At 38.4% G+C, this 23,270-nt stretch overlaps 1 protein-coding gene across 22 annotated transcripts in view; it reads right to left on the minus strand.

Moving 5' to 3' along the window:
• Positions 1 to 23,270, minus strand: part of CDK12 (cyclin dependent kinase 12) — a 74,294-nt gene that overhangs the window by 39,150 nt on the left and 11,874 nt on the right. For all 22 annotated transcript variants that reach the window (XR_015769342.1, XR_015769341.1, XR_015769340.1 and 19 more), the window contains exons 3-8: positions 20,252 to 20,428; positions 18,707 to 18,846; positions 17,976 to 18,146; positions 14,704 to 14,893; positions 7,052 to 7,108; positions 6,598 to 6,699 (exon numbers count right to left, since the gene is read on the minus strand). Coding sequence is in view for 4 of the 22 variants with exons in the window: in XM_028089955.2 (XP_027945756.1) it covers positions 6,598 to 6,699; positions 7,052 to 7,108; positions 14,704 to 14,893; positions 17,976 to 18,146; positions 18,707 to 18,846; positions 20,252 to 20,428 (837 nt within the window). In the remaining 18 variants the exon portion in view is untranslated. The remainder of the gene's footprint in view (positions 1 to 6,597; positions 6,700 to 7,051; positions 7,109 to 14,703; positions 14,894 to 17,975; positions 18,147 to 18,706; positions 18,847 to 20,251; positions 20,429 to 23,270) is intronic.

The raw sequence follows: 23,270 nt of genomic DNA on the forward strand, positions 1-23,270 counted from the left end.
TATCAATTCCATTGTAAATTAAGAAGTAAAGACTAGGGGCGCCTGGGTGGCTCAGTCACTGAGCATCTGCCTTCGGCTCAGGTCATGGTCCCGGGGTCCTGGGATCGAGCCCCGCATCGGGCTCCCTGCTCAGCAGGAAGCCTGCTTCTCCCTCTCCCACTCCCCCTGCTTGTGTTTCCTCTCTCACTGTCTCTCTCTGTCAAATGAATAAATAAAATCTTTAAAAAAAAAATAAAATCAATTTCACCTTTAAAAAAAAAAGACTAAAAAACCCATACTTCCATTTTACAAGGATGCTCAGCAGTTCCTATAAACAAATTAGCTTTTCCACTCATTTGCTCTGTAAAATGTGCAATATACTACAGCCCTCTTAGCACTGTATTTATAAAGAAACATTTATTGTCATCAGGTATCAGTTTCAACAGGACTTTCAAACACAATATGCTTAAATGCCCTTTCCATTTTGAAAATGTTTTCCAAATTATACTGAAATATTTACAAAGTCCCCAAATATGTCTCCACAAATTACTTAATTACAAAAGGAAAACTAGTAACTATTTAGTAGGGAAAAAGACAACACCTTAATTAAGTGTCCAAAATTAATATTACCAATAAGAGGGAAACGGTTCATGTAAACACAAATGTGATAACCTGAAAGGAACACTTATGGACTATTCTAGCCAAAACTTTATAACCTGAATCTATATAGTAGCTGGTCTGTCCTTCAAAAATGCAAGTGTCACGAAAGACAAAGGCTAAGGACTGTTTCAGAGTAAAGAATGAGAACTAGGGGTGCCTGGGTGGCTCAGCCAGTTGGATGTCTGCCTTCGGCTCAGGTCATGATCCCAGGGCCCTGGGATCAAGCCCCGCATCGGGCTCTCTGCTCAGCAGGGAACCTGCTTCTCCCTCTCCCTCTGCCTGCTGCTCTGCCTACTTGTGATCTCTCTTTCTCTGTGTCAAATAAATAATTAAAATCTTAAAAACAAACAAAAAACAACAAAAAATGTAAAATGTCATGAAAGACAAAGGCTGAGGACTGTTCCAGAGTAAAGAATGAGAACTAGGGGCACCTTGGTGGTGCAGTCAGTTAAACCGACTCTTGGTTTCAGCTAAGGTCATGATCTCGGGGTCCTAGGATAGAGCCCCGCATCGGGCTCCGTGAGCTTAGCATGGGGTCTGCCTGAGATTCGCTCTCCTTCTCCCACTCATGCACACTAAGATAAATAAATCTTAAAAATGTTAAAAAAAAAAAAAAGAATGAGAACTAAATGTAATACATGATACTGGATTAAATCCTCTATCAGGTGAGGTATTGTTTCTAGGATATTATTAGGGTATTGAGAAAATAAGAACATGGTATGTAAGCTCAACAACTTAAAAGATAGTGTATCAATGTTAAATTTCCTGAATTTGATAATGGTACTGTAATTATATATGAGATAAATCTTTGTTCTTAAGAAATGTATATTAAGGGCAACTAGATGGATCAGTCGGTTGAGCATCTGCCTTCGGCTCAGGTCATGATCCCAGGGTCTTGGGATTGAGCCCCGGATCGAGCCCCACATCAAGCTCCCTGCTCAGCAGGGAGTCTGATTCTCCCTCTCCCTCTGCCTGCTGCTCCGCCTGCTTGTGTTCTCTCTCTAATAAATAAATAAAATCTTTTAAAAAATGTACATTAAATATTAAGAAGGGAAAGAGCACGATATATACAACTACTTTCAAACAGTTCTGGAAAAAAGATGTGGTGTGCATATACACACATGAATATAAAAGCAAATGTGGCAAGATGTTAACAATTAGTGATTCTAACATGAATAAATCTCAAAATAATTATGCGGAGTAAAAGATGCAAGAGGGAAAAAACATATACAGCATGATTCCATTTACATAAAAATCTAGAAATGGAAATCAATCTACAGTGATAGAAAGCAGAATAGTGGTTGCCTAGGAATGGTACAATGTGGACAGGTGAGAGAGATTACAAAGGAACCAATGGAAACTTTCAGAAGTCATCATTATCTTGGTTGTGGTGATGGTTTCACTTGTGTATATAAAATGTCAACACTTAAATTGTACATTTTAAACATATGCAGTTTATTATACACCTCAAAAGGTTAAAAAATTTTAGTAAATATGGATGAAGGCTATACTGAAGTTCTTTGTACTCTTCTAGGAACTTTTCTGTACATTTGAAATTATATGAAAATTAACCTACATAGTTAAGTTTTCATATAGTGTTATATTAATTTCAGGTGTATAATACAGTAATTTAACAGTTCCATACATCACCCAGTGCTCATCACAAGTGTACTCCTTAATTTCCATCACCTATTTAACCTATCCCTCATATCAACATAAATTCAAAACAAATGAAAACAAACTCCATGAATACTCTGTACTTTTTTGTATTCCTAAAATACTTCATTTTTTGAAAAGTGGGAAAAGAAAGAAAATGGACAAAAAAATCTCTTCTCTGGCCTGTGCTTTGAAATCAGATTTACAAATACAAAAGCAGTATTTATAGTTTTACCCTGAATTCTTTACCATGACTAAATCTGAGAAGCAAAACAAATCTAGTTTTCAAAGTTATCAGCACCTTTCTATTAGCATTTGTTAACCTCAAAAGACAAAGTATTACTTCATATTCACTCAAACCTTATCCAGAAATTAGAAAAGTAAAAGTAGGGACACCTGGGTAGCTCAGTCGGTTAAGCATCCGACTCTGGATTTCAGCTTGGGTCATGATCTCAGGGCTGTGGGATTGAGCCCTATGTCAGGCTCCGCACTCAGCAGAGAGTCTGCTTGAGTTTCTCTCCTTACGCCCCTCCCCTTCCCCTCTCTCTCTAAAATAAATAAATCTTTAAAAATTAAAAAAAGTAAAAGTAAAATTTAACTCTATTTCCAACATTAACCACTGAATCAAATTCCAAATAGTGTTGTCACAACTGGTAACATAAGGAAGAAGAAAAACAAACCCAAGTGGGTTTTCAGAATGTAGGCATAATTTGTACTAGTCTTTCTAGTTTCTCCTTCAGAGAGACTTCCACGGATCACCAAAGTAGTAAGCTCACATCAAATGTCTAGCAAAATCTTAATTCAGTGAAGTTACTGGGCTTTAATTAAAGTCTAATCTTCTATAATTTTAATTTCCAAGTCGTGTTTTGGTGTTTTATTTTAGTTTCCAGTTCTTTGATGGGGAAGACATTATTATGTAATCAACACTTTGCTATTACACTGAGGTGGCAGGCTGCACACACTGAAGTAATAGTACCAACAGAGCTATGAATTTTCCCTGTGTATCTTAATGGGGCGTTAACTCTAGAGCCTAGCTGTAACAATTTAAATGCTAATACTGTTAAAGCAAATAGTCCAGAATACAAACACACCCAGCTTGAGTCAGTAAAATTTAACTAAAGCTTCAGTTGAGTTGGGTAGGCTACCACAGAAATTATGCTCTCCTTGTCTATCACCCTATTGAATTTTGAAATAAAACCCCTGCAGTGCTCCTTTTAAAGACTGACATTAATACAGGAGGGAATTAATGGGAAAAAAGGATATGCTCCACTTGCAAGTATATATGTCAGAACCCTAAGGTATGGAGGTCAAGGACAGAGTGTATATGCATAAGTCATACAGTATCAAAAACAATTAACTAACTTCTGGGGCGCCTAGGTGGGTCAGTTGGTTAAGCGTCTGCCTTTGGCTCAGGTCATGATCACAGGGTCCTGGGATCGAGCCCCGGGTCAGGCTCCCTGCTCAGCGGGGGACTCGTCTTCTCCCTCTCCCCTTGCTCATGCGCTTTCTCTCTCTCTTGCTCACTCTCTCTCTCAAATAAATAAATAAAATCTTAATAAAATAAAATATCTCACAACCCTGAGAACACGACCTGAGCAGAAATCAGGAGTCAGCTGCTGGGATGTCTGGGTGGCTCAGTCGGTTAGGCATCTGTATATTTTCCCACAGTTAAAAAAGCAACAATAATTGCTACCTCCTAGGGATGGCATTTATATAAGTGTCAGGAAGAAGCATGGTAGATGCTTGGTCAGTGGTGGCTGAGATGGAAGAGCTGGTGAGGCCATTCAGGTAAGGGGGAAATTTGTGTGTGTGTGTTGGGGGGCTAATACACTACAGTGACATATAATGAAATCACCCAAAAGGCCTGGGTTCAAATGTGAGCTCTACAATTCCACCACCAGGTGACCCAGGGCAAACTCTCTTAAGCCTAAAGTCCAGGTTCCCTATCTGTGTATAGAATGGACCAAGTCTGGGTGCCTGGGTGGCCTAGTCGGTTAAGCATCTGCCTTCGGCTCAGATCATGATTCCAGGGTCCTGGGATTGAGCCCTGTGTTGAGCTCCCTGCTCGGCAGGGAACCTGCTTCTCCCTCTCCCTCTGCCACTACCCCCGCTTTCGTGTGCTCTCTCTCAGATGAATAAATAAAATCTTAAAAAAAAAAAAAAAAAGTCTGATGCTTAACTCACTAAGTCACCCAGGCACCCCAAAAATGTCTATGTTCCTAACACAGATTCTCTAAATATCATTTTCCTAAAAGCAACTAAGACTCTTTAGAGAATGGCTGATTCCAGGCATGGGGCACAAAATGAACAGGATGAGCTTGGAACCAGAAAACAAGGAAGGCTATATTTATCAAACACCATGGGTGTCGGAAGGACCCACTAAACTTCCACGGACCAAACACTGGAAAATGTGAATAGGAATAAGATGATAACCGTAAGATTAAAACACATTAAAAACGTTGGGGCACATGGGTGGCTCAGTCAGTTGACCATTTGACTCTTGATTTTGGCTCAGGTCATGGTCTTGGGGTCATGGGATTGAGCCCTACATAAGGCTCTGTACTCAGTGGAGAGTCTGCTTGGGATTCTCTCTACCTCTCCCTCTGCTCCCCCTCCCCCACACTCTCTCTCTGTCTTAATAGAGGGATCTTAAAAAAAAAAATTTAAATCCAAGAGTTAATGATGAAACTAAAACACAAAACAAAATTAAAACAAAAAAAACACAAAAGCCCAGGGCGCCTGGGTGGCTCAGTCACTAGGTGTCTGCCTTTGGCTCAGGTCATGATCTTGGGGTCCTGGGATCAAGCCCTGCATCAAGCTCCCTGCTCCATGGGAAGCCTGCTTCTCCCTCTCCCACTCCCCCTGCTTGTATTCCCTCTCTCGCTGTGTCTCCCTGTCAAATAAATAAAATCTTTAACAAAAAACAAACAAACAAAAAAAAAGGCCCTAAACCCTCTCTTTGGTCATCTTTGAAGGATACTAGGAAACCACCTCATTATTTTTTTTTTTAAAGATTTTATTTATTTATTTGACAGAGAGAGACACAGCAAGAGAGGGAACATAAGCAGGGTGAGTGGGAGAGGGAGAAGCAGGCTTCTAGGAAACCTTTCCTAGGAAACTAGGAAACCACCTCATTATCTTTAAAACTGGTGAATAAAGGGGCGCCTGGGTGGCTCAGTTGGTTAAGCGACTGCCTTTGGCTCAGGTCATGATCCTGGAGTCCCGGGATCAAGTCCTGCATCGGGCTCCCTGCTTGGCGGGGAGTCTGCTTCTCCCTCTGACCCTCCCCCCTCTCATGCTCTCTCTCTCTCTCTCAAATAAATAAAATCTTAAAAAAAAAAACAAAACTGGTGAGTAAAATGAAAGAATTACATGTTTATCTCTACTTTTTTCTATATGACTTGTATCTAGGGTTGTAAAATAGATGTTTACTTTATCCCAGGAAGAAATAATATAATTAGAATATTGCCATCACAAAACAACCACAAATGAATTAATGAAGATGCATCATTAATAGCTGATAATATTTCAAAAAGAGATAATTGTATATTATGTAAAGTGGGGTGTGTATGTATGTGTGTAAATCTGCCCTGTTAGGGAGGAATATTTTAACAAACATTGTTTAGAACTGCCTGTATAATGTGATAATAAAGAGCACACTAATTTGTACTGGATTGTTTTACTGCTTTTAAATTCCCTAGAGGTAATATATCTAGTTATTGTCTGTACTCTGGGCAGAGGCTCCCAATGCCTCCTACCCCCAACTTTGATGTATCATTGACTATAATCTATCAGAAGTACTCAAAACCACCTGTAAAATAGTTTCAGGATCAGTGGGTGATTGGAAATCAAACTTGAATTCACCTACAATTTACAGGAAACAATAGGGATAGAGAACCATGCTAAAATAACAAAAACACAGTGAAGATGCAATCAGCAAAATCCAGTTTCTTCTAAGGAAATTATAAGATGTGGAGGCTCCTCCAAGAGATGGAGGGAGAAGCTATAATTAAAACACTTGAGATAATCAATTGTAATCTGTGGACCTTATTTGAATGTATTTGGATCTCAATTCAAACTAAGTTAAAAAAAAAGACATTTGAGGAAATGTTTTTTCTTAAAAAAAAGTATGTCTCTGATATTAGGAAATATTCAACAGATTTCTCTGAATTCTGGCTAAAAGTTTATCCTCATCCCTTTGAACTTAAGGAAAAGCCACAAAAAGCCAATATAGAGAGAAAACATATACAAGTTCAACAACATGTAAATTACAAATAAAAGAGAAAGCACAGAGAGACTTACCCACAGCTCCAAACATCAATGGCTGGTGTATAACGCTCCTCTCCTAGCAGAAGTTCTGGAGGTCGGTACCACAGAGTGATGACTTTGTTTGTATAAGGGCGACTGAAATGTAAAAAACAACTATGACATAAATTTACAATAACTTCTGATGAAAAAACACTTGTACAAGTAAATGCAAATAGAAATAGCTGCCAACTGAAAATGGGATTGTCAAAACAGCTCCATAGCAATCTAATAGTTCAAAAGTAAACTGGACAGAAGTAGGAGATGAAAAACGTGCATTCCAATTTGGGTTGATTTATTTCAGTCTAAGGCTGATTCAATAATTTAGACAGAATGAACACATTTAGAAAATTAAGAAACAAATTATTGCAACTTGCAGAATACTAGAATATCCAAGAATAAAAAGGATTTTTCCCTTTTTTCACACATGTAATTTTGATGAATGCCTCACCTCTCTTCAGAGTTATAGAGCCGTGCAAGTCCAAAATCTGCTAGTTTGATTTGCCCACTGTAAAACAAAAAAAAAAAATTATTTTTATAAAAGTAACAGCAGCTGCCTCCTAATTATACCTAAACAGTAATGCATGAATTTAGGAGTTAAAAGGAATTACAAAAAATGAATTTTAACCTATGCTCTTAGTTCTGTTCTTAATGGTCACTCTCCCAGATTAAACCTCTTTTGACTACTTTGGTTTACAAAATCTTACGGTTTTCTTTTTTGACTACTACTGTGTTTTTGGATTTGACTCCTTAAATAAAATAAGTATTCATCTTATTTCTTGGCAAACAACAGTCACTAAAACCTGCTAGATTAAATGCTTATTATTAGGGAAAAAAGTAATGAACTGTTCTAGATTGAGAGATTTAAGAGGCCTAACAACCAAATGCAGTTTATAAACTTTAATTCTGGTTTGAACAGACTAGCTATACAAAAGACATTTTAACATAAGTGAAAAAATGTAAAATATGAACTAAGCATTATAAGATAATAGGTAATCTTCTGAAGCATTTAGGGTCAAACATAATGGTGTCTGTAATTTACTTTAAAATAACTCAAGCAAAAAAATTAAAAGGAAGCAAATATAATAAAATGTTACCTGTATATGTATTATTATATTAGTGTCTCAATTTTTTTATAATTTAACTTATCTTTTTATAATGATGAGTAAACCACAGTAATACCATGGCTATAGCAGATTTTTTCAAACAGGGAACATGGCTTTGAACTGAGCACATGATTTTTATGATGAATGAGGCCCCTTTTACCAACATATTGCCATCACTTCCTATACCATAAAGATATACAACTATGATCTTAGATGGGTTCTCAAACTTTAATATGAAATAAGAATCACTTGGAAAGCTTATTAAAGGTTTCCTGGGCCTCATTCCCAGAGATGCAAGTCAGAAGGTCATGGCTCATGAACTTGCATTTTTCTTTTCCTTTTTTTTTTAAAGTAGGCTCCACGCCTGGCGCGGAGCCCAACATGGGGCTTGAACTCATGACTGTGAAATCAAGATCTGAGCTAATATCAAGAGTCAGACCCTTGGGGTGGCTGAGTTGCTCAGTGGGTTAAGCATCTACCTTCGGCTCAGGTCATGATCTCAGGGTCCCGGGATTAAGTCCTGCATCAGGCTCCCTGCTCAGCGGGAAGCCTGCTTTTCCTTCTCCCTCTGCTGCTCCCCCCACTTGTGCTCTCTCATTCTCTCTCAAATAAATAAATAAAAATCTTAAAAAAAAAAGGGGGAAATCTATTAAAAAAAAGAGAGCCATTCAGGCGCCCCTGAACTTGCATTTCTTTTTTCTTTTTTTTTTTTTTTAAGATTTTATTTATTTATTTGACAGAAAGCGACACAGCGAGAGAGGAAACACAAGCAGGGGGAGCAGCAGAGGGAGAGGGAGAAGCAGGCTTCCCGCGGAGCAGGGAGCCCAATGCGGGGCTTGATCCCCACACCCTGGGATCATGACCTGAGCCGAAGGCAGATGCTTAACGAATGAGCCACCCAGGAACCCCTGAACTTGCATTTCTAACAAGCCCATAGATGATGCCAATTCTGTTGGTCTGAGAATCACTTTTTTTTTTAAGATTCTATTCATTTGACAGAGAGAGAGAGAGAGCATACGCACAAGCAGGGGGGAGCGGCAGGCAGCAGGACAGGGAGAAGCAGACTCCCTGCCAAACAGGGAGCCAGATGCAGGGCCTGATCTCAGGACTGGGATCATGACCCAAGCTGAATGCAGACACTTAACCGACTGAGCCACCCAGGCACCCCTGAGAACCACACTTTTGAGCACCATGCCCTTAAAGGGATCACATGCATGTTTCACTGCTAAGCATTCTGTCCTTGACAGTGATGTCAAGTAATACTTTAATAAACTATAACATAAAATGTCAGAAAACTTTTTAAACTATTAACTGTTTTGGATTAATCATATTTATCTAAATTCTTCACATTTATTGTTTTTGTTACTTATTAGGTAATGAAAAGCCAGCTCACTCTTTTTTTAAGGTACTGGGATATCTATCTCAGGTACCTGGCTGGCTGAAATCAGACAGAAAAGTGAGACAAAGTGAGAAAAAAAGAGGCTAGGCTAGGAAGTGCTCCTCAAAGTATGAGCAATGTGTCAAAATATTAAAACAAAGTAACTTGGGGCAGCTGGTGGCTCAGTTGGTTAAGTTTCTGCCTTCGGCTCAGGTCTTGATCCCAGGGTCCAGGGATTGAGCCCCGCATCAGGCTCCCGCTCAGCAAGGAGTCTGCTTCTCCCTCCCTCTGCCTCTCCCCTCCGCTCATGTTCTCTCTCTCAAATAAATAAAATCTTTAATAAATAAATAAATAAAACAAAGCAACTACTGGCAATACAGTTTTACATTAAATCAACCCTTACCATTCCTAGTAAAGATTATTGGGCACCTTATCCACTTGCCACAACATCATGTCATTTTTATTTCAATTTACAAGCAAATTCTAAGAAAAGCAAAAAGAAAAGGACTAGCAGACTTGAGTCCTATAATGAGACATAAAGTGTTCTTCAAATTTCTCAGCATCTTCACTCTTAGAACCTGAGATGATCCAAGACTGAAGGTACAGAGGACTGAAAGTTAAAATGGCAAGAGATACATAGTTATGGAAAATTAGGCTAGACCTAAACATCACGAAGCACCTAGCATATTTCCTAATCTACCCTCTCATCTCTCAGTAAATGACCTTCTTCATTGAAAAGAGAAATCATAGGGCACCTGGATGGCTCAGTCAGTAAAGCATCTGCCTTTGGCTCACGTCATGATCCCAGGGTCCTAGGATCCGGCTCCGCATCTGGCTCCCTGCTAAGCAGGGAGCCTGCTTCTCCCTCTCCTCCCCATTCATACTATCTCTTGCTATCTTTGTCTCGCTCTCAAATAAATAAAATCTTCAAAAATTTTTAAAAAAGGAAAAAAAAACAAACAGAAATCATCAGGTGGGAGCTACTTAACATCCTATCTTTTACCTATATAATCTTAATTGCATCTATAACCTTCCTTTCGGAGCACCTGGGTGGCTCAGTTGGTTAAGTGTATGCCTTCGGCTTAGGTGGTGATTTCGGGGTCCTGGGATTGAGCCCCGTGTCGGGCTCTCTGCTCAGCGGGGAGTCAGCTTCTCCCTCTCACTCTCCCTCTGTGCTCTCTCTCAAATAAATAAAATCTTTAAAAAATATATATATATAGCCTTCCTTTCTTCTTTCAATTACAGAAAAAGTGTGTCAATCTCTCTTGTTCAAGAATAATCAATACCGGGCGCCTGGGTGGCTCAGTTGGTTAAGCGACTGCCTTCGGCTCAGGTCATGATCCCGGAGTCCCGGGATCGAGTCCCACATCGGGCTCCCTGCTCGGCAGGGAGTCTGCTCCTCCCTCTGACCCTCTTCCCTCTCGTGCTCTCTATCTCTCATTCTCTCTCTCTCAAATAAATAAATAAAATCTTTAAAAAAAAAAAAAAAGAATAATCAATACCTGTAATTGTGGACATTACCACCTGTGGCCTTGATTCCATCTCCTCTAGAACTTTGCTCCTTTAAATTATTTTGGTTCTTTCCTGAATCTTCACAACTTCTCCCTATTTTCTTTTCCCTTACTATTTAAATATGCTCAAACCTCTGCATCCTTAAAAATAAAAATTAAAGACACATCTACCATCACCTTCCCATTAACTGTGCTACCCACCAACTTGCCACACATTGTCAATGCTGACCTTCTAATTTTCAGATTCCTTCTCATCTTATAATCTGTCTGCATCACCTGACATATATGACCACCCCCTTCTTAAACCTGCTTTTTTTTTTTTAAGATTTCTTTATTTATTTTAGAGAGAGAGAGTGTGAGCAGGTGGAGGGGCCGAAAGGGAGAGAATCTCACCCAGACTCTGCACTGAGTGTGGAGCCAGACACCAGGCTCAATCTCAGGACCCTGAGATCATGACCTGAGCCAAAACCAAGAGTCAGATGCTCAACCAACTGAGCCACCCAGGTGCCCCTAAACCTGTCTATTTTACATTCATGATTATTTCCTTATTTTCCCTGTATCTTTCTGACCATTCCCCTGGGTTCCATCTTCTGACACCTTTTCTCTGCTTGATAACTCCTAAACTATACTGCTAGTTTGGAACTTCAATGTGACCATATGACTATTAGATATCACTACCCTGGATATGCAACATCCATATCCAAAAGGGATTTACTCTCACTCACCTATCCTGCTTTTCCTTCTATATTACCTATATTGACCATTATGCCACCCATCTAGGTAGTTTCTAAGTCAGAAATCTGTGAGTTATCTTAAAAGTCCTTTCATTGATTCTCTACCATTCATTTACTCACCAAAGTCTATTGATCCACAAAGTTGATCCTGTCCATCTCTACTAGCAATGCCTTGGTTAGTTTAAACACTGACAGTTTCTTGGGCGCCTGGGTGGCTCAGTTGGTTAAGCGACTGCCTTCGGCTCAGGTCATGATCCTGGAGTCCCGGGATCGAGTCCCGCATCGGGTTCCCTGCTCAGCAGTGAGTCTGCTTCTCCCTCGGACCCTCCCCCCCTCATGCTCTCTCTATCTCATTCTCTCTCTCAAATCAATAAATAAAATCTTTAAAAAAAAAAAACACTGACAATTTCTTATGGTATTTTTTTTTTTAGTTAAGGATTTTATTTATTTATTTATTTGACAGAGAGACACAGCAAGAGAGGGAACACAGGCAGGGGGAGTGGGAGAGGGAGAAGCGGGATTCCCACGGAGCAGGGAGCCCGATGCGGGGCTTGATCCCAGGACCCTGGGATCATGACCTGAGCCAAAGGCAGACACTTAACAACGGAGCCACCCAGGCACCCCTCTTATGGTATTAATAGGTCTCCCCGCCTCTAGTTTATACCCTATTAGAATGACCATTTATTGATTTTTCTAAAAGAGAAAACTAATTGTGCCTCCCCACCATCTAAAATGACTTAGTTTCATTTATACTTGTGTAATGAAGATATAATGAACATCAGGGAGCCCAGCTCTGCTCTCCTCCCTCTCTCATCAACTGCTTTCACTTCCTTGTCCAGCTGAGCGCTCCTTACTATTTTCTCCAGGCCATCTCACCCAGAATCCTCTGTGTAAACATAGCCAAATGGGCAAAAGCAGAGGCTGGATGGATCAGGTTAGATCATAAGACTCCTGCATCCTGCTTAGTAACCTGAAGAGGAAGTTCAGTTTAGCCTAGAACCTCATCAGCTTCCTGAATATGGGAAGTGAGGGACAGGGAGGGGCCTGACCCACTAGAAAGGTCACCAAGCAGGACTGCAGTTTATTCCCTGACCCGAGACATGTCCCCTGGAGAAGCAAAAGGAACCCAAAAAAGTATATGCTATAGACCAGAAAGCTGCAAGGTGATAGCCATCATTAAGTTCTTGAAGCATTATTACTATGGATGTAGATTAACCAAGCCTAGCTTTAATGAAAATTGTGAGTAACAGAGATAGTGACAGGAATAATCTTTTAACATCACGTTTTGTCTCACAAAAGTATTTAAGTATGAAATATAATAATTATATACGTCATATAAAATAACTTAAAATAATGCATTAACTGTATAATTTAAAAATAAAAATTAAACAAATTAACTGTATAATTTATTTATTTATTTTTGAGAGTGAGCAAGCAAGCAGGGAGAGGGGCAGAGGCAGAGAATCCCAAGCCGAATCCACACTGAGCACAGAGCTGGATGCAGGGCTTGATCTCATGACCCTGAGATCATGACCTGAGCTGAAATCAAGAATCTGATGTCCAAATGACTGAATCACCCAGGTGCCCCTAACTGTATAATTTGAAAAAAATTAACCAAACCAGCACCGCTCAATGGCTTTCATCTACAGACAGTACAAGCTCCTTAGCAAGATATACAAGATCCTTAAACTGGCTCCTGGTAACTGTCCAGCTTCATATCATTATGTGCTTCTCTCTTCTTGCCCTAGAAATACTGACTCCTGTATACATTTTCCCAGATATTACATGTTAATTTTCATATTTATGTGATTTTGCCCATGTAATTTCTTTTGCTTAGAAATTTAACCCTCTGTTGTCAGTCTTTCTAAGAAATTCCTATCCATTCATCAAAATTGCATCTTCCCAGATGCTCTCAGATTCCAGAAAAAAAAAAAAAAAAAAAAAAAAGGCGGTGGTGGGTGAGGCTTAGGGGCACTTGGCTGGCTCAGTGGGTAGAGCATGAACTCTTGATTTTGGGGTTGTGAGTTCAGGCCCCATGATGAGTGTAGAGATTACTTAAAAAGCATGTGTGTGTCGGGGGGAGGAGTGCTTAATAAATATTTACTGAATTGAGCAATTTATTTGTTTAGCTCCCCTATTAAACTCTGAGCTTTCTAATGACCAACTATCCCATGGGAGACTTCCAGTGCAGGATAGGGGCCGGCTGGCTAAGTTGGTGGCGCATATAACTCTTGATCTTGGGGTCCTGGGTTCAAGCCTCATGCTGGGTGTAAAGATTACTTAAAAATAAAAAATCTTTAGGGGCACCTGGATAGCTTAGTTGGTTAAGTGCCCGACTCTTGATTTCACCTCTGGTCATGATTTCAGTGTATGAGACTGAGCCCAGTATCAGGCTCAGCGCTGGGCATGGAGCCTGCTTAAGATTCTCTCCCTGCCCCTCCCCCTCCCTGCTTGCTTGCTCTTTAAAAAAACAAAAACAAAACCAAACTTAAATAAAACCAGAACAGTCCCTGGGCAACTCGGGATAGTTGGTTACCTCACTCCACGGAGATGAGAAATAAGTCATAATCATTCTATAGCTCTCTCCAGACAACAGTATTTGATAAATATAATTGAACAGTAATGTATAAAACGATGGGTGAATCAGACAAAGATGGCTATAAACAGCCCAGTTACCTAAAGAACCAAAACACTGGTATAACTTCAATAGTATCAGACCTGCTTTTTATTCGATAGGTAGGGCTATTTACCAAAGACTAGTATGCATAATACACCTGATATCACCAATGTAGTTTAGACAAATAGCCAGAGAGGAAGAAAGCAGATAAAAACTTCTGAAGATTTAACACTGTTCATCACCAAATTCCTGTCCGTTTACACTATTAAAACCTGGGAGTAAGTGCTTGGCAGAAAGGTCAACCACCACCTACACCTGTGTTTACTCTGAAATTTGGTAACAGAGAAAGTCTCAAGAGCAGCTATAAGAGCAGGCATGTTTCTCCCCACTTAAACAAGGGAGAAATTTCACTGAGAACTCAATGTGTGTTTTAATTTGCCAAGGGCCACAATAACATTTACTAACTATGGCAAAAAACTCTCTAAATATTCCTGTAGGATGTGAGTGATTCCCTAAATGTCTGCAATTAAAAAACCTTTACAATCCTACCTCTGTTAATTCCTTACCAACACTGAGTCTGAAGACTCTGCTCATCAGAGTACCCCATCATAAGATGTTCCTACAGTACACTTATCATATGTATGTAAATGCAAGAAACTGCATCACTGGGTCTACCTATAACCCCAACTAACTAGCTGAAACTAATTGGTCAGAAGAGAGGGAGAAAATGCTTAACCTCATTTGGTTACTATGTTACCTGTTGTTCAGCAAAATGTTAGAACACTTAATATCCCGATGCAGGAAATTCTTTTTGTGACAGTAATCCAATCCTTCCATTAGCTGTTTCATGAATGACTTGATATGGTCCTCAGAAAAGTGCACCAAACCAGATTCTAGCAGTCCCATTAAGTCATGGTCCATATACTCAAATACAAGGTAAAAGGCACCTATACAAAAATGAAAGAAAAAAAATTAAAAACAAGAGGAAAAGGACGTTGAAATGACAATGCCTCAAATTTTAATGTAATTTTGGAGTGGACTCTCTGAAACAACCACTTAATTTTATAGATGAAGAAATTGAAACTCAGAGAACTTGAACAACTTGCCCTTTCTAATAATAAATAACAGACCTACTATTTTAATTAATCTTTTGACTCTTAACCCAGTGCTCTTTGGACTATTTACTTCTTGAGGAGAACAACTGCCCTGATCAAGATGTATTATTAGTCTTCTACAATCTGAGTTAGTTGGCAAATTACAGGCCTTGGGCCAAATCCAGGCTGCTGTTTGTCACTGTAAAACGAAGTTTTATTTGTTATAACCATGCCCATTTGTTACTATGCCATTATTGTCTACGGCTACTTCTGTGTAAGTCTTTACCTCAGTTTAATAGTACTCACATAATATGCCAGGGATAGCACAGTATATATAGTATAAATTATTGGTCAAATTCATAGTATTTAAGAACTGAAAGAAAGGTGAACCATCCAATTAAACTCCTTAAATTTAGGGGTGCCTGGGTGGCTCAGTCGTTAAGCGACTGCCTTCGGCTCAGGTCATGGTCCCAGGGTCCTGGGATCAAGCCCGGCATCGGGCTCCCTGCTCCGCGGGAAGCCTGTTTCTCCCTCTCCCACTCCCCCTGCTTGTGTTCCCGCTCTCACTGTGTCTCTCTCTGTCAAATAAATAAAATCTTAAAAAAAATAAAAATAAAAAAAATAAACTCCTTAAATTTAGAAGTAGGTAAAAGGTTAAGTATGCTAAGAGAACTGTAAAAGATCTGAAATCCATGCTATCTTTCCACTTCAGCAGGGTGTATGATGACAAAGGCAAATATTCTAACAAAAGCAGTACTAGACCTAGATTAGACAATTATCTATCCAGTCTTAAAATTCTGTCTCCTACCAGCATAAGGGCAAGATTCTTAATCTAGAGTGTAGGCTTCAAGGATTCTTTGAACTCCCTGAAATAGTATGCAATATTTTAAACACATAATATGCAACATTCTGAACTTATTTTTTTAAAGTATGGATCCGTAAGAATGTTTAAAGAGGTCCATAACCCCCCCAAAATTAAGAACCACAGCATTAAAGGAGTATCTTAGATTTAGCCAAGAACTCATACAAATTAATAAAAAAAACACCAAAACTGCAAAAGGTAAGTAGACACAGGACACAAAAGGACAACTCAAAAAAGAGAAAATAAGTGAAACTGATAAACATGGAAAAGAACTCAGAAGTAACGGAAGGAATGCAATCCAAAATAATGATAACATACTTCACCTATCAAAATGACAATTTTTTAAAAAGATGTACTCCATCTTAGGGAGGATAAAGTGGAATGGGCACTCACAGGTGGACATGAATAATTACTATATTAAAAGCAATCTAACATTAAATATAAAAATTCCTTTAACCAAATAATTCTACTTCTAAGAAACTATATTAATAAATCAAAATGCAAAGATTTATGAACAAAAATGTTCAAAGCAGATTATATTTTTTAAACTAGTAACTAATTGGGGCACTTGGCTGGCTCAGTCGATAGAACATGACTCCTGACCTTGGTGTCATGAGTTCCTGCCCCACATTGGGTGTAGAGCTTGCTTTAAAAAATAATAATAATAGGGGTGCCAGGGTGTCTCAGTTAAGTGTCTGACTCTTGATTTTGGCTCAGGTCATGATCTCAGGGTCCTGAGATTGAGCCCTGAGTTGGGATCCACGCTTAGCAAGGAGTCTGCTTGAAATTCTTTCCCTCTGCCTCTCACTCTGTCTCTCCCACTGCTCATGCAAATGCACTCTCTCACTAAAAATAAATAAATCTTTAATTTAAAGATTTATCTATATATAAAAAATAATAAATAAAATAAACTGGTAACTAATTGCTCAAAAGAGACTGGTGAAGTAAACTTAGATTCATCTAGCCTTACCCAGTCATTAAAACATGTTAATGACATGGCAAATTGCTTATGACAGATTATAAAACACTAAATATACTTTGATCTCAGTTATGCTAAAATAAATATAACGAATTAGAGTACTTAGAAATACATTAAAATGATACTATAGTGGTTTTCTATGGATGGTGGTAGACTGGGATGGAGTGGGAGAGAAATGGTTGCCATTTTCTTTGTCTGACCCTTCCATATTTTCAATTTCGCCACAATGGGTATGCATCACATCCATTTATTCATTCATTATTTTATTATTTTTTTAAAAAAGAATTTAAACAGTACATGGTAAACTATTTAAATAGTACAGAATGGGGGTGCCGGGGTGGCTCAGTCGTTAAGCACCTGCCTTCGGCTCAGGTCATGATCCCAGGGTCCTGGGATTGAGCCCTGCATTGGGCTCCCTGTTTGACGGGAAGCCTGCTTCTCCCTCTCCCACTCCCCCTGCTTGTGTTCCTGCTCTCGCTCTCTCTCTCTCTGTGTCAAATTTAAATAAATAAATAAAATCTTTAAAAAAAGGGTAGAAAAAAAGTTAAAAAAAAATTAGTACAGAAGAATGGCAGAGGAAAATTAAGTTCCACTCTAGAAGAAATCAATAAACATTTTCTTGTTTATCCTTAAACTACCTACACATCATTATACTATTCTTATAATCAGAAGAAGTTAAGACACACCCAGAAGTATATCTAGTATTCTTAATTCTATTCAGGTTTGATTTCCATAAATGTATCTAACTACTGTTACAGAAGCAGAATTTCTTTTTATTTGCTTTATTTATTTTTTTAAAAGATTTTATTTGACAGAGAGAGACAAAGCGAGAGAGGGAACACAAGCAGGGGGAATGGGAGAGGGAGAGGCAGGCTTCCCACTAAGCAGGGAGCCCGATGTGGGGCTCGATTCCAGGACGCCGGAATCATGACCTGAGCTGAAGGCAGACGCTTAACGACTGAGCCACCCAGGCGTCCCCAAAACTAACATCTTAACTCTGTTATGGATTCAAGAAGTTGGTCAAAGAGACAAGCTAAGAGAGGAAAATAAGATGTACCAATCTACCCTGTAGAAACATGATTCCTTGCTATTACCTTTGTCCTTCTTGAAATCCAGTGCATCTTGTTTATCTGTAACGATTTCCTTCATGTTAACAACACTTCGGTGGATTAGCTGACGAAGGATTTTGATCTCACGAATGGCTGTGATTGGGAAGCCCTCCTTCTCATTGTCCAGTCTCACCTTTTTCAGGGCCACTAGCTCTCCTGTTACAACAAATTCAAACTGTTACATTATCAATTAGCGTTTTTTGGCCACTATCAAGAACCAGCCAATATATGCCCAGAGCTGCTCTGAAAGACAGATTTAGCTTACTTTAATGCTATATGCCAGATACTTCTATACCTTAAAAAACCAAACCAAACCTATGTTCCCTTTCTTGCCTTTGATTTTTTTTTAAGACTTGCATTTCTTAATTCAGTATTCAGTTAGGCCTAAAAATTTTGAATTATTAAAATATGCCAATAATCCAACTACTTCATTTTATCTTTAAGGACTACACCTTACCAAAGAGCAACTTATAAATTTTATTTTTACTTTCTCTTAAATTCCCAGCAAACTTATTATAAAATATTTACAATGGACAACAGATAAAGAAGATTTTTAAACAGTAATAATTATATTATTCTTTTGGAAAATTTTAGTATTTCAGTAACTTTTGGAAACCAAATTAAAACTCGAAATTCACTTTTGCTAAGTCTACTTTAGCATTAGTACTGCTAAAGTTTTAAACTTCTGACACCTAGAATTTTGTGGCAATATTTACCTGTGTCTTTGTCCTTGGCTTTATATACTTGGCCATAGGTTCCCTCTCCAATAATCCCAATAATGTCAAACTTGTCTACACAGCGTTTTCCCCAGTCACTTTCTGTTTGTCTTCTTTCTCCATAACGAGGACAACAAATTCTAAAAAAGGCAAAACAAAAGAGCCCCCGCAAAACAAACCAAAAAAAGTTATTTTGAAAACTCAAGCCTATTCAAAGAAGAAAACAGAATTCTTTTATGATGATTCCTGGCCCATGAATCTTCTATGAATTTATTAAAAAGGCAGGAATCAAATGATATGAAATAAATGGTCTCTCACAGTGGCTAAGATAGACTTTTTGCTTCAGGAAGGCATAAGATCAAATAATAGATTTGCTGCTTACTTTTTTTTTAAAGATTTTATTTATTTATTTGACAGAGATAGAGAGAACACAAGCAGGGAGAGTGGGAGAGGGAGAAGCAGGCTTCCCGCAGAGCAGGGAGCCCGATGTGGGGCTCGATCCCAGGACCCTGGGATCATGACCCAAGCCAAAGGCAGACAGACTGAGCCACCCAGGCACCCTGCTGCTTACTTTCTAATCTCTCTTTAGTACTGGCTTCCTCACCTACTGAATCGGGAAAGAATCCCTACATCATAGGTCTACTATTAAAATAAAACATAAAACATTGGCAATACTATGTACTCAGTCAATGGTAACTATTTTTATTATTAAGAGAGGAATGTTGGGGTGCCTGGCTGGCCCATTTGGTAGAGGACGCAACTCTTAACCTCAGGGTCGTGAGTTTAAGCCCCATGGTGGGCGTGGAGCCTAGTTTAAAATAAAAGAGAGAGAAATACTAACAAAAAAAAGAGAGAGAGAGAGAAATGCTAACAATCTACTGGTAACAGTAGATCAAACCCAGATTCTACTACATTTATGGCATGGCAATTTATGTGGTTTAAGAAAAAACATCCCACATCTATTAATTTTTCATTTATGTGTACATGGTTGATACACCCGGAATAAAAGAGCTTTTTTTCTTTTTTAATATTCTAAGTATCAAACTCAAAAGATACAATGGGATCAATGTTCATGGTATATCTGAATTTGGGAAATCATTGCTTTTCTAAAAACAGTAGGTATCTGAGGGTGCAGATGAACAGGTCTCTCAGAAAGGCCTTTATGAAAAAAAAAAAAAGAAAGAAAGGCCTTTATCCATTAATATAAAAGATACACATTAGGCCCAATTTTATATAATCCTACCAGTGTAGGTTGTGGAAGAAAGTGTGAGATTTAGGCCCAAAAGTAAGGAAGGAAGCTGTCCCTCCAGGGGTACCTGGGTGACTCAGTCGGTTAAGGGTCAGACTTGGTTTCAGCTCACGTCATGATCTCAGGGGTTGTAGGATGGAGTCCCGGGTTGGGCCCCATACTCAGTGCAGAGTCTGTCGGAGGTTCTCTTCTCCCTCTCCTTCCCCCCCTGCCCCCCTACCCCTGCTCATTCTCTCTTAAATAAAATAAAATAAAAATAAAATAAAATAAAATAAAATGTCCCTCTAAAAACTCACTTTGGTCTCTTTTTATATGGTTGCTGAGGTGGTGTAACTGCCTTTGGTTCTGGAGAGTCTGGGGGAGATGGATCCCCACCAGGAAGTTCTGGAGGAAGAGGGAGGTCCGTGAGTAAGTGACGTGGCCTTTGTTCCTTCTCTTTCTTTACAGGTTTTGAAGGTGGAGTTTCTTTTGGACTAAATAATAGAGGAAGAGAAGAAAAAGATCATAATTACTTAAAAAATATGCAAATAAAACTTTTCAAAGCTTATAATGTCTGGCTATCAAAAGATTATAAAGATTTTACTTCTAAGGGATAAAACCCTATAATATAAGGAACTGAAGTTTATCACAAAGATACTTGGATTTCACAAAAAGAAATCCAAGTATATCAAACAAAAAATTTGTGATATTACTTGTAGATCCTATAACAAACTTTTTAACGTTTTCCCTAAGATTCTACTGTAATTTTACTGAAATGAAATAAAATACAGGAAGTAATCACCTTAAATTCCCAAAGTACCACTGCAACTCATGGAGTCACCAAATCTATTCTATATATTTTGACCAGCATAAGGAATGAAAGTTCAACAACGTAATGCTACTATGTTATAGAAGATGTAGACAGAACTTGGAAAAGGAAAAGTATTTGAGTTTTGTAAAAAAAAAAAAAAGTTAAATTGGACATCAAAATTAGTGGATATACTGACCTATTATATTGGTTTGGAAGCAAAAGGCCAAATGGATAAATAATTCTCAAACTAAAAATCTAAGGAGAGAGTCCAGTAAAGTATTTCAGAATCATTAAAGCAATTGGTGGCAGGCCTCTCATGATAATCAACAAAATGGTGGGGAGAAGAAGGGGCAGGGAAAAAGGATGTCTTTTCTGGAGTAGACTAGGGAAGTCAGTGTTCAGTTCCAATTTTTTAACCATCTCAACTTATTTATAAGAAAGGATTTTGTGCTATGCATGTCCTCAGGAAAGATAATATACTAATTCATGCCTACAAATAAAACCATGCTAGATAATAAGTCTTTTCTATTCTATCACAGTATCAGAAGCTTGAAAACAAGCTGAGAATCCTCCTAACCACAGAAGGAGCTTCCTCCACTTTTTTTTATAAGTGGTTATAAAAACATGTATTCTTTCACGAATATTTCCAGAGAACCATAAAGATCTATCCCTTGCAATGTATCTTTTTAAAGATCGCATGTAAAAACAATCGCAAAAGTATAACTTTCTACCGATTTTCATCATTTTAATCTTCTGTAAATCAGGCAGAAAAGAATCTAGATTAGTTTGTGCATATCAACCAGAACGAGGGTGGTCAACGAAAGGCAAAATGATCTTCTGAAAGTTTCTGTTCAATAACTGATAGAGATGAATACACATTACTGTAATTAGAACTAAGATTTTTCTAAACTGGGAACAAAGCCTATTACCAGAAAACTCTTCAGGCAGGACACAATATAGATTTTAAATTTCCCCAATTTTTGGGTGCCTGGGTGGCTCAGTTGTTAATAAGCATCTGCCTTCGGCTCAGGTCATGATCCCTGACTCCTGGGATCGAGCCCCGCACTGGGCTCCCTGCTCAGCGGGAAGCCTGCTTCTCCCTCTCCCATCCCCCCCCACTTGTGTTCCCTCTCTCACTGTCTCTCTCTCTAATAAATAAATAAAATCTTTTAAAAAAATAAATAAATTTCCCCAATTTTTAAGACATTCAGGGAATGAGGGCGCCTGGGTGGCTCAGTCATTAAGCGTCTGCCTTTGGCTCAGATCATGGCCCCGGGGTCCTGGGATCGAGCCCCACACTGGGCTCCCTGCTCGGCGGCGGGAGGCCTGCTTCTCCCTCTCCCACTCCCCCTGCTTGTGTTCCTTCTCTCGCTGTGTCTCTGTCAAATAAATAAATAAAATATTTTAAAAAAAAAGACATTCAGGGAATGAAAATTCCTAATTTTTCAATGACTAATGTCAGAATACTCTATAAATTTTAATTCTTCATGATTCAGAAATAGATTACTTCTTGGTTATGCTTCACTAGAAGTATCTGAATTTTCTCACCATCACTTCATATAAGTTCAGTCTATGTTTTATATTTAGGTCTTGTTTACTCCACAGTTGGCTTTATAGGTTCATGTTCAGTTTGCTACTATGAAAATATACATTGCTTCTGAAAAATTACATGTTTAGCATGTTTATTTCATAAAGCATGAATGTTTGGTATGTACTACCAGTTCAGGGCATACAAGTTGAATACAGGTCAAATCCTATTTCAACAAATTCCAATGTACCAAAAATCGTGGAATAATGATGACTCATAAAATTGCAACGCTTAACATTATGGTCTTTAGCCTTCAGTATACAGCACTCAGTAACTAATCTATTCCTCTATACAGTGCAGAGGACATATGGTACAGAGGGTCTAACACTGGAGAGCAGATATTGAACATCTAAGTCATTACTATGAAGATTCAGTACCAGGAAGTGCTGATCTTGCCAATATCTGTATTTCCTGGTTCCCCATTTATGCCTGTAGTTGGGTTCACATATGGTGAGTAGTTGCATAAATGCTCATGTATAATAATTTTCTTTTTCAAAAAAAGTTGCCAAGCTCCATGACTGCTCAAATTTTAAAATCTGTATAGTCTCTTGGAATTTATGATGATGGGATTTAATCTATACAGTATCAATACCACTAATAAGAAATCTTTATTGTTAATAAAGAATATGAATTTATATATCAATTATTTACAGATTGATTTCCTAATATTTTTCACAATTTAATAGCATAAACGACTTTAAATATGATCATTTATCCCTTTCCCCTTTTTAAAGCAGGTTGTTTAAAAAGTGATTCACTTTTATAAACTTCTAATAAAAATTTGAGCTGAATACATTAGAAATGAGAACTAAGCATTCCATTAGCAAAATTCTCAATCAAATTTGAATGCTCACAAAGATCCTTTCTTTTCTGTTAAGAGCTCAGTACTTTAAAGATAAAACCTTTAAGAATAATACAAACTCTACTGAGACTACTG

Source organism: Eumetopias jubatus, unplaced genomic scaffold (assembly GCF_037043125.1).
Source record: "Eumetopias jubatus isolate StellerSeaLion01/CBP00866 unplaced genomic scaffold, mEumJub1_p1.0 scaffold_10, whole genome shotgun sequence".
Lineage (NCBI taxonomy): Eukaryota > Metazoa > Chordata > Mammalia > Carnivora > Otariidae > Eumetopias > Eumetopias jubatus.